The sequence below is a fragment of the Zootoca vivipara genome, chromosome 8, assembly GCF_965207765.1.
Source record: "Zootoca vivipara chromosome 8, rZooViv2.hap1.1, whole genome shotgun sequence".
Lineage (NCBI taxonomy): Eukaryota > Metazoa > Chordata > Lepidosauria > Squamata > Lacertidae > Zootoca > Zootoca vivipara.
This window is the reverse complement of record NC_142591.1, coordinates 81,229,247-81,241,046: the sequence shown is the minus strand read 5'-3', so window position 1 is coordinate 81,241,046 and position 11,800 is coordinate 81,229,247. Positions and strand designations below refer to the sequence as shown.

Below are 11,800 nucleotides of genomic sequence, written 5' to 3'. Positions count from 1 at the left end.
TGAGCACATCAGAACTTTGTTTCAGCAGAGGTCTCCGCTTTCTCTGTTCAGTTTTCCTCCTCCTTGAAAACATTCTGTAGAATAGCTTTCATGCTCTTCCTGGGTCTGCCTCTCTTCTGTCTCCCAACCAGGAAATAGATCAAAGGATTAATACTGCTGTTCAGGCAGGCAGATAAGTAGACATGATTTACGTAAATGGTAGAGTCTGAATCAAAAACATAACCACTGATGTAATAGGCATTCAGTGGAAACGAAAAAATGATGAAGAAAAGAAGAGCAAGCAAGATGATTATTAGAGTTTTACCCCGCCTTCGCTGTTGTGATTTGAAGGAGACCTTGAGGCACAGAATTAGAGTTGAGATAGTCATGAGCAGGAGGCAAAGAATGCCGTTCACAGCATACTGGTTGTGTTTCATGGTATAATTGGCCACCATTTCAGTCAGGCGGAGGGTGAAGTTAATTCCACAGAGTAAGTTAGAAAGTACCCATATTGCAGAACACAAAGTATTGGACAAATTTGCTGGCCGGTGGCATCGATGCCAAATTGGGAAGAGGACTGACACACACCTGTCAATGCTGATGACTGTCAGTAGATATTGACCAGCACTGTACATTACTTGAAAGACATCTTCAAGAAAATGATACACAGGTCCATCATACATTCCTGTTGCATACCAAATTATTTCCATAAAACAGTTAGCTGTGACTACACCCAAGTCAGCAACAGAGAGGTTCAGGATGTAAATGGTGAAAGGGTTCCTCTTAATGCAGAAGCTAAGCAGCCAGACGACAGTCCCATTCCCTAAAAGCCCCAAAATGCAAATTAAAATTGTGAATATAGACAAAATATATCCTTCTATGTCAATATCTGAAATACTTTCTGGATAATCATAACTCCTGTTGTTGGAGAACCAAGTTGCATTGTCTTCTCCATAATGGCCACCTTCAGCATTGAAAGGAGACAGGGCCATTGGGCTGAAACTGGCCATTGAACTCAGTTGTTGCTGTTGTGCTTCTTCTTGTGTAGATATGTCTGCTGGGGGTGGAGAGGGTGGGATTAGTCTTTGATAATGAATAAAGATGAAGCTAAAGCTTTTCAGCCTACTCTTTCTTGTCTTTGTGAGTTAATTCTTGAGTTAATTCCTAATATGAGAGTTAATTTTTAAGGTGAAATGGCTCATCTGTTTCATCTCCATTTCAGGCTGCCTCTTCAGTAAAAAAACTAATGTCAGGGACTGGCTGGATGAGGAGGAGTGTCTGTTTAAGGCTTCAACTTTTATATTCAGTTAGGTAGCCATGTTGGTCTGACACAGTCAAAATATATAAAAAATATATAAAAAATGTCCAGTAGCACCTTTGCTGTTGTTGTTTAGTCATTTAATCGTGTCCAACTCTTTGTGACCCCATGGACCAGAGCACGCCAGGCATTCCTGTCTTCCACTGCCTCCTGCAGTTTGGTCAGACTGATGTTGGTAGCTCCGAGCCACTAATAAACCATCTCGTCCTAAGTAGGTGTCCAGTAGCACCTTAGAGACCAACTAGGTTTGTTGTTCAGAAGTGTGCATGCACACAAAAGCTTATACCAAGATCAAACTTAGTTGGTCTCTAAGGTGCTACTGGACATTTTTTTATATTTCAACTTTCATATTGTCATGGAAGTGACTAAGAAATCTTAAATAAATAACGTGATATTGATTGTGTCAGAGTGTGTTTGTCGAAATTAAAGTGGAGATTACACTCTAAAGTCTCATATAGCAGAAAGAAACTACTGAGAAAAATTAGTTTGCAAATGGTAGGGAAGGGAGAACCAGCTAATGGCTCTGTGACTTGATCAAGTGAAATTCATTTATTGATTAGTCATACCATGCTTTTACATTTCCAGGCTCAATCTGGTTAACGGAATCAGAACGGATGTAGAGGGGGGGGGGGAGGTACAAAAACACGTAATATTTTAGCCAATGTAAAAACTACCATAAGGGACATGACTAGTTGCAGCTGGTAATTTGTGAATATTTCTTATGCACTCATTATACTCAAACTTGGGATTGAAATACTCAAACAAGGTATTTCTTCACACACCATCTGTGCCTTATGGGATTTTTACCATGGTCATCCTTCTGTAAAGTTTATACCTGTAGTCAACCATATCCTACTGGTTTTTCCCATCCCAAAAGGCTTCTTTTATGCTCACTATGTGAATGCCAAGGGATGCAGGTGGAGCTGTGGATTAAACCACAGAGTTTAGGGCTTGCCGATCAGAAGGTCGGCGGTTCGAATCCCTGCAATGTGGTGAGCTCCCGTTGCTCGGTCCCAGCTCCTGCCAACCTAGCAGTTCGAAAGCATGCCAAAGTGAAGTAGATAAATAGGTACCGCTACAGTGGGAAGGTAAATGGCATTTCCATGTGCTGCTCTGGTTCGCCAGAAGCGGCTTTGTTATGCTGGCTCCCTCGGCCAATAACGCGAGATGAGCACCGCAACCCCAGAGTCGGTCACGACTGGACCTAATGGTCAGGGGTCCCTTTACCTTACCTATGTAAATGCCACCTGGACATACTGCAGCAGGTAGGTAGGATAGTCACATGTGCTCTTCTGTATCAGTAATGGCCAGACCACATCTCGAGCTGCAAGCAAAATATCAGCAAAAACAGAGCTTGGAGCAAATTTGGAGACTCCTTCAAAGATGAAGCATGTGAAGAATTTCAAAGAAAGCCAAAAGATGGGATCAAAGATACCTCAAAGGGTGTCTGGTTATCCCTAGGTTGTCAGTGGGTTTTGCCAAAGGGGAATTTTAGAACATGGTTGATGACTCACTGACATTTATTTTTTTCAAATGAGTCAAAATAATTTTTCGGCAAGTTTTTTGTTTTTGATATAACAATAATTCTGTGTTAGGCAATGCAACCAACAGTAACTAGACTGTGTAATCAGAATTACAGTGATAAAGACAAAAGTGATGATCTTTTGGAGCTATCATAACTGAGTTTCCACAGGTGCATCTACTGCCTCTTGGAGGTTTTCTTCCTCCTTGAAAGCATTCTGGAGTATGGCTTTCATGTTCCTCCTAGGTCTGCCTCTTTTCTGTCTTCCAACCAGGAAATAAATCAAAGGGTTAATACAGCTATTCAGATAGGCATAAAAGAAGGCATATTGAAAGAAAGAAGGAGGATTTGAATCAAGAATATAAACAGTGATGAAAAGGGCATTAATTGGAAAAGAAAAAATGATGAAGAAGAAGAGAGCAAGCAGGACTATAATTAGAAGTTTCCCCCTCTTCCTTTGGTGTGATTTAAAGCAGACCTTGACAAAAAGGATAAGAGTGGAGATAGTCATGAGTGGGAGGCAAAGGAAGCCATTCGCAATAAACTGAATGATCTCTATGATATAAACATCGAAATCAGCCAGAAAGAGAGTGAAGCAAATTGCAGGGGAAATAAAAGAAAGTCCCCATATTGAGGCACAAACAGTGGTGGACATATTTGGTGGTCGGTGGCATCGATGCCAAAGTGGGAAGTGGACAGCCACGCACCTATCAATGCTGATGGCTGTCAGTAGAAATTGACCAGTGGTGTACACAAATAGGAAAATCAACACAAGCATTTCATCTGCAAGGTAAGTTAAGAAGTCTGATACCAAACATATTCTACTAATAAACACAACTGTGAGTAAACCAAAGTCAGCCACGGAGAGGTTCAGGATGTAAGTGGTGAAAGGAGTCCTCTTAAGGCAGAAGGCAAGCAGCCACATAACAGTCCCATTCCCCCAAAGTCCAAAAATGCTTATTAAAAAAAGACTGGTATGCCATATATATTGTCCTAATGTCAATCCAGAATCATTCTCACTGCGGCTATTGTTAGAGAGAACAGTTTCATTGTATGTTCCATTATATTCCTCTCCAGCATTTAAAGAGGGCAGTGACGGGAGGGTGTAATTCATCATTGCAATAAACCGTTGCTTTTATGCTTCTTTTGGTGTAGGAACAGCTGCTGGAAGAAATGAGAAAATGGTGGAGCTGGTCTTTGTTAATCAAAATACACAAAGAAACAGGAAGGTAAAGATTTTCAGCTTCAACTTCTGCGCCTTTATCTATTTCAAAGTGCACTGTCGGTGAAATGATTCTTGCTATTTCATTTCCAGGAAAAGATGCTGGTGGAACTAGCACAGCTATGGAAATATATAAAGGTCCAACCCAATAAAAAAATTCCTTCAGTAGCACCTTAAAGACCAACCAAATTTTTATTTTGGTAAAATAAAAAAATTCCTTCAGTAGCACCTTAAAGACCAACTAAGTTTTTATTTTGGTATGAGCTTTCGTGTGCATGCACACTTCTTCAGATACACTGAAACAGAAGAAGTGTGCATGCACACGAAAGCTCATACCAAAATAAAAATTTAGTTGGTCTTTAAGGTGCTACTGAAGGAATTTTTTTTATTTTGTTTCGTCTCAGACCAACACGGCTACCCGCCTCTAACTAGGTCCAACCCAAGACATTTAAGCACCTAAGGAAGACCCAGAAATGTCCCCCCTCCCTACCAGGAAAGAAGAGGTTGTACACCAGGAACACATGGGAGGAGGGAGGAGAGAGAAAGACTGACAGTGGGATCTGCTGCCCTGGGTGGACCTTGCCACTTGAGGTGGTTGTCTCATCTTGTTTCATGGGCTGGCCAACTCTGAATATATGAGAGATTTCAGAGAGTCTCTGTGAAACACACCATCCACTTGAACTTCATAGCATAAGTCTTCATTTCCCATGCCTATAACTCAGGCTAAGTATAGGTAATTGAAATAACTGGGTAATCTTTTCTTCTTAGCCTCACATCCTTTGTTCAGTTTTAGATCATAAGCTCCTTGGGTCACTATGGATGTAATAAAGAAGCATACATGAAATGCCCTACCTGAACAGAATGGCCTTGATCTCCTTGAAAAATTATGTGTATGCCATAGGCCACGATTTCACGGTTGGCACAAGAGTGTCTAGAAGTGGCTAATCTGAAACAAGAAGTGAGTAAAGTAAAAGTAAAGGAGCCCTTCATGGTTAAGTCTGGTCAAAGGCGACTATGGGGTGCAGCCAGTGGCGAAGCTGCATGCTCTTGCACCGGGGGCGGAGAGCAGGCAGGGGCGTAGCACGTGTGGCACGTCGTCGCAGGGGCATGGCATGCATCCCGGGGTGTGATGCAGTGCCCGTGGGGGCGTGGCACCCTGCACAGTGGGGAGTGCGCGGAGTGTGTCTGGGGGGTGCACTCCCCCCCCGTTCCTCCGCCAGTGGGTACGACACTCATCTCACTTTTCACGCCAAGGGAGCCGGCGTTTGTCCACGGACACCAGGTCATGTGGCCAGCATGACTAAACCACTTCTGGCACAATGGGACACTGTGATGAGTGCCAGAGCGCACGGAAATGCCATTCACCTTCTCGCTGCAGCGGTACCTATTTATCTGCTTGCACTGATGTGCTTTCTAACTGCTAGGCTGGCAGAAGTTGGGACAGAGCAACAGAAACTCACCCCATGGTGCGGATTCAAACTACTGTCCTTCCAATTGGAAAGCCCAAGAAGCTCAGTGGTTTAAGACCACAGCACCAGTTACTTCACTTTGAAACAAGAGGTACAGCTAGGTGGGCATATGTGATTGACTGACATCAATCAAGGAATGTCTCAATTTTCTTTTGATTTATGAGCAGGGGAAGATCCTTGGAGGAAGGGTTCCTGAGAGACTTTAAACTGGATTAATTTATGTAATTGAATATATGGGGATGTGTTATATTAGTCCTCTTCCCATAAAAGACCATGCATATAAGTGCATAGAAGGGGGCAGGATTGTGAAAGCAGATCTTTACTGTGTCTGCACATTCAGCTGAATTTGTGCATAGAGTTGGGCACATTTATAATTATACACAGTTAGGCTCTGCCAAGCATTCAGGAACTCTTTGATGTTTCCCTAATGACATGGATGGATATACGTGTAACCCAATACTTTGGATGCTATTTGATTAAGCCATACTCTGAATCGACCCACTGAAATCAAAGCACTTGGTTGTGACTTATTTAAGTCGGTTAATATTGACTTAGTTAGGAAGTTGGCTTACACCAATTCCGATCAGTGGCGGAGCTTCATGCTCTGCCACCGGGGGCAGAGAGCAGGCGCACTACCCCCAAGGACGTGGCGTGTGTTCTGGGGGTGGGGAGTGGTACGCATTTTGGGGCAGGGTGTGCAGGGGTGCCGGGGAGCGTTTTGGGGGCGGGGCGGGCAGCCGCGATGGTGCCCCTGGGATCGCGCTGCCCTGGTTGCCACTCCACCAACCGTCCCTATCGTCCTACGCTACTGATTCCTTTCATTTGTTGAGCTAGTTTAGTAATATCCACTGAGCTAGGGAAAGCATCCAGAAAAGACTGGTGATAGATCCTCACATTTCAGACAAGGCAATTCCCAACCCTACCTGGCAGAGACTGTATCTCGAATCTTCTGCATGCAAACCACTCTACTTCAGATTTTGGATACAAAATCCACACTTCCATTTGTGTGGCCATTGCTTATTCCTATGAAAACCTGCTATTTACTGTTGATTTGGGACAAACATCAGTAGGGTGTTGGAAGGGTCATTCATAGTGTTGGACGTGAAGCTACTAAGGCCACCGGGCACTGAGATCTCCAGAACTCATTCTTTCCTAGTCCAGTGCCACCTGGGATCCCTATAACTCCTGCTACCCTTGCAGATGAAGTAAATTCACATACCTGTGATAACCTGTGGCTCAGATACCATGAGCAGGAGGAAGCGGGAGTAACAGCGTTCTGTGCTGGGGAAAGTAGGCAATCAAAGGATTTGTAGGAATCAATGCAATCCCCAAGTCGCAAGGAAAACTTGTAAGTCTGACCAAGCTGACTTCAAGATGTCCTGTAAATTTTCCTCTCCGCTTCGTCTGCTCTTAATCAGTTTGTCAACATCTTGTGACAAGAAGAAACTGTTTCTTTACTGGTGATCAAGATAGCCATCAGCAAAATTAGGAGGCGGTTGTTGCCGCCTTAAGTCTCACTGTTGTAGAAAGTACACTTGAGAAAAGTTGGTTAACAAGTCACTGGGAAGCAGGAAACAGCTAACAACTCTGTGACTTGATAAAGTGATATTCATTTATTGATTGCTAATACCATAGTACAGTATGCTTCTTTCTATCCATGCTCAACCCGGTTAACATAATAATGTACATACAAAAAAGTACAAAAACACAGGGAATATTGCAGCCAATGGATACAGTAACAAAAGAGCCATGAGAAGTTTCTGCTGCAAAGTGGCAATTTCCTGTAGATTTCCCCCCCACACACACACACACATGTAACCCCCGCTAACCACTCAAAACTCTTCCATTGTTTACAGCCTCCACTTTCCTCATATCAGATTCCCCCAAGGATGTAGCATCCTCATATATGCCATTGCTTGAAGGTATTTAACTCAAACCACTGCTTTATTTAAAATTGCCATTCCCCCCCCTCTGTTCTCTCCATCCCTGCTTTTACTCAAATGTGTTGTTTTAAGTCGCCATTTCCCCCTCTTATTTCATTGGTATCTCTTCTTGTTTCCATCTTTGGGCTAATAATATTCTTGCTGCAGTTGTTGCATATAAAAACATTTTTTTATCTTCCTTAAGTATTTCTCTAATTGCAATACCTAATAAGAAGGCTTCTGGGGTTGTTTTTTTTATATAAATGTATATTTCAACATTTTTTAAAGTTCATTATATATCATATTCCCAGAAAGCCTTCACCTCCTTACACTCCCACCACATATGATTAAAGGTGCCATCTTTTTCTTTACATTTCCAACATTGGTTATTTGTTCTATACATTTTTGTTAGTTTCACTCAGGGGTGGAGCAAGTGGGGGGCAGTAGGGGCGGGGAGCCCCGGGTGTGGGCCCTGGTGACACCCTGGAGGGGTGTCAGTCGGGGCCGCTGACCCCGCCCCTCTGCTCCATCGGGAGCATGCTTCGGCCGAGGGAGGAAGCCGCTTGCTCCCTCGGCCGACGAACGCTGTCCATGTGCTGTCCCTGTGCTCTCCGCGCCGCAGGGAGAGCGCAGGGGGCGACAAACCACAGTGGGTCAGTGACGAGCACCCCGCCTGCACATCGTGACGTCACGGCACTGCAGCGCGTAGCGGTGCCCCACCCCCTGGGGTGCTGCCTGCTTTGACGCCCCGGGCGTCAAAGCGCCTAGGAACGCCCCTGGTTTCACTGGCATTATATACCATCTATACATCATTTTCATTACATTTTCTTTGAGCAAACTGCATGCAGTAAAATTTATTCCATCTTTTCACAATATTTCCCAATCTTCTAATTGTTATGCCCAGTATCTTTTGCCCAATGTATCATTACAGATTTAGCTTCTTCATATTTCGTATGCCATTCCAAAAGCAACTTATACATTATTGACAGCATTTTTACTTTATTGCTTAAAAAATCGAATTCAAACTAGATCTTATATATTCACATTCATTTTTCTTTTTGTCTTCTGTAAACATTCATTTGTTTGACAATAATGCAGCCAATCATTTACCAGGTTTTTTATTTCCTCATAAGGTTTTTGTTTCCACTGGTTATCCATCTCCATCACCAAATCTCCATAGGTGGCCCATCCCCCCCCATATTTAACTTTTTGATACTTGATGCCTCTAACAGCAACAGCCAGCATGATATTTTACATTCTATTAAGTCTTATATCTATTCAACACCTCATATATTGATTTTCGAATTATGTGGTTCAGAAAAACTTCATGGACTTTTACCTTCTCACACCAGAAAGATGTGTGCCACCCAAATCTATTATCAAATCCTTCCAGATCTAATAGATCTGTACTTTTTACCAATATCCAATCCCTTAATCAACAAAGGCAAGAAGCTTGGTAATACAATTTCAAATCTGGTAGAGAGAAACCTCATAGGAGTGGACATATTTGGAGGTCGGTGGCATTGATGCCAAAGTGGAAAAAGACAGCCACACACCTATCAATGCTGATGGCTATGAGTAGAAATTGATCCATGCTGTACAAGAATGCAGAGGTTCAGGATGTAAGTGATGAAATGAGACCTTTCAATACAGAAACCAAGCAGCCAGATGACAATCGCATTCCACCAAAGCCCCAAAATGCTGATTAAAAGGTAGAATCCAACTGTGGAATCCACTCCCATAGTATATACACCAATGACCACCAACGTGGATGACTTTAAAAGAGGACTGAACACATCAATGGATGATCAATTAATATTCTGCCTCCTCTGTGTGATGCAGTATGCCTCTGAATTCCACTTGCTGAGAATAACCAATATGCAATATATACTGTCCTAATATCAATCCTGAATCGTTATCAGTGTGGCTATTGCTAGAGAGAACAGTTTCATTGAAAGTTCCATAATATTCCTCTCCATCATACAAAGGGGACAGTGATGGGTGGGTGTAATTGATCATTGTGATCAATCTTTGCTTTTATACATCTTCTGGTGTTTTCTGGTTGGAGGAATTTAGACAAAGGTAGAATTAGTCTTTACTAACGGAAATTAGCAAATACAAAGCTAAAGCTTTTCAGATTAGTCTTTCATATCTTGTAGCTATTTTGGAGTGGGTTAAGGGGAAATGACTCTTGCTCTTTAATTGCCAGGTAAAGGGGCCAGTGGGGCTTGCAGCTACCTGAATATATGAGGGGTTTCAGATATTTCAGAATATATGCAGGTATATGGGTTTCTTTGAACTTCTGAACAGCCCAAGGACCTTGCCAAAAGTTTCAGAACAGCAAGAGGAAAAAAGTGAATCATTCTGATTCTTTTGAAGCATCATATCTGCGGGCTGACCTGGAGTTCTACCTCCTCTCTTCCATGTTCCTCCTCCTCCTTGAAAACCCTCTGAAATACAACCTTCAAGCTCTCCCTTGATTGAGAGTGTTTCTTTCTACCAACCAGGAAATAAATCAGTGGGTTAACACTGCTGTTTAGGCAGCTGCATAAGCGCCCAAGAACGTATCCACCAAAACTGTAAATATAAATAAAAGTATATGGGAAAGCTAAGAAGAGAAAGAAGAGGAAGGCAAGCAGGATGGCTGTTACAGCTTTCCCCTTCTTCCTCTGTTGTGATCTAAAGTAAACTTTTATAAACAGGACCAGAGTGGAAACAGTCATGAGTGGGAGGCAAAGTATAGCATTCGTTAGAAACTGGTAGAAAGAGAAATGAAGTGAACGGTAAAAAATAGAAAGAATAAATTCGATTGCACTGAGCAGGAAAGAGATGATCCATATTGTGGCACACACAAGGGTGGAACATTGTGGTGGACGGTGGCATCGATGCCAAAGGGGGAAGACGACAGAAACACACCTGTCCATGCTAATGGCTGTCAACAGATATTGACCAGTGTTGTACATGAACCAAAAGAGAGAGATGTCAATTGTTGTAAACAAATGATATTCATACCAAGGTATGAGTGAAGATGACCAAAGAAGATATAGACTGGAATAAGTAAATAAGCATATGAGTGTCCCAAGGTCAGCAGCAGCCAGATGGAGGATGAAGGTGGTGAAATGATTCCTCTTCATGCAAAAGCCAAGAAACCAGAGGACAGTTCCATTCCCCATAAGTCCAAAAATGCTAATCATTACAATGAAGACAGAGAAAATAATTTCTGTTACAGAATACCATAAAAATCTAGTAAGCTTTTCTACTCCAATATCTTCCCATGAAGCATTCAAAGTGGACCAGGATCTCAGGCTACCATTGCTCATCTTGCTTAATCTTCGCTTTTGAGCTATTTCTTGTAGGGATCTTCCTACCAAGAGAAAAGGGAGTCAGTTTTGGCTTTAAAGCTCAACCATATTAAACTGAGACTCAAACAATAATGGAAGAGACATGGAATTCATGACTGATAAACAAAAAGAAAGAAAGAAAGAAAGAAAGAAAGAAAGAAAGAAAGAAAGAAAGAAAGAAAGAAAGAAAGAAACACTTTAGGAATATTGCTCATTGGAATGTTTGTCAAAATTTATCAGTTTCAAAGGTTTAGGGGGGAAATGCAGTTGGCCAATGGGTTATGGATTTTTCCTCCAATTAAGGAATCTGCAGGCACATCATCAGTAAGCATATCATTTTTAACCTAAAATTCCCCTCTTCTGCTCTCTGAGTCGGACATAACATCTGAAATTAACGTGTTGTGTGCTATGCACTGAGATTGGGGCGGTTGGATGGGGTCAATGTTTCAAATCTGGAGTGGAGAAGAGGAACAGGAGAAGGAGTTGAATATCAAGAAAACAAAAGCCATTATTATTAGTAGTACCCCAGCCACAGTGGACAGCTTCCAACATATATAAAAACATAACATAACAATGCACTAGGAAGGCATGTGTAAGTTTTTATTATTAAAATGTGATTTTTAACAAAACCAGATTAAATAAAATTCAAGTCAAATCCACTGCCTTAGTCTCACAGTGGCCAAACACATCTTTAAGTGAAGCCTACAAACAGCTTTGGAACATAAAAATCCTCTCCTCTGCTGTGGTTTTCTGCTGCCCCAACCAACCCCACTCGGGGCAACTTTGACCAACCTGCTTTTTTACGAGGGCATGGGGACACTTCTCTCCAATCCCAGATTCGATAACATGACCCCTAACATTCTTCAGATGGAAATAGGGATATTTTTCACTCCTCTCCTATTGAACCCCCTCTACCCCCTTTATTTGTCCCCCACATAGCATTTCCTAACATAAGAAGTACCACTACCAGTAAACGGTTTATGGAGGGGGGGGGAGAACCCTATGAACTATAACAGAAAAATAATAC

General features: G+C 42.2%; 3 protein-coding genes across 3 annotated transcripts; all 3 read right to left on the bottom strand.

Annotated features, from left to right (window-relative positions):
- On the bottom strand, positions 1–1,013 carry LOC118089673 (mas-related G protein-coupled receptor member H-like). Its single transcript, XM_088675063.1, has one exon. It carries the CDS (start codon positions 987–989, stop codon positions 48–50), a length of 942 nt encoding a protein of 313 aa, XP_088531189.1. The 5' UTR covers positions 990–1,013; the 3' UTR covers positions 1–47.
- A 1,957-nt stretch (positions 1,014–2,970) lies between these two features.
- LOC118089672 (proto-oncogene Mas-like) lies at positions 2,971–3,959 on the bottom strand. The gene has a single exon (XM_035124440.3). The coding sequence runs from the start codon at positions 3,934–3,936 to the stop codon at positions 2,971–2,973; it is 966 nt and encodes a 321-aa protein (XP_034980331.3). The 5' UTR covers positions 3,937–3,959.
- Positions 3,960–9,813: 5,854 nt separating this feature from the next.
- On the bottom strand, positions 9,814–10,752 carry LOC148684917 (proto-oncogene Mas-like). The gene has a single exon (XM_088675062.1). It carries the CDS (start codon positions 10,750–10,752, stop codon positions 9,814–9,816), a length of 939 nt encoding a protein of 312 aa, XP_088531188.1.
- Positions 10,753–11,800: the final 1,048 nt, after the last annotated feature.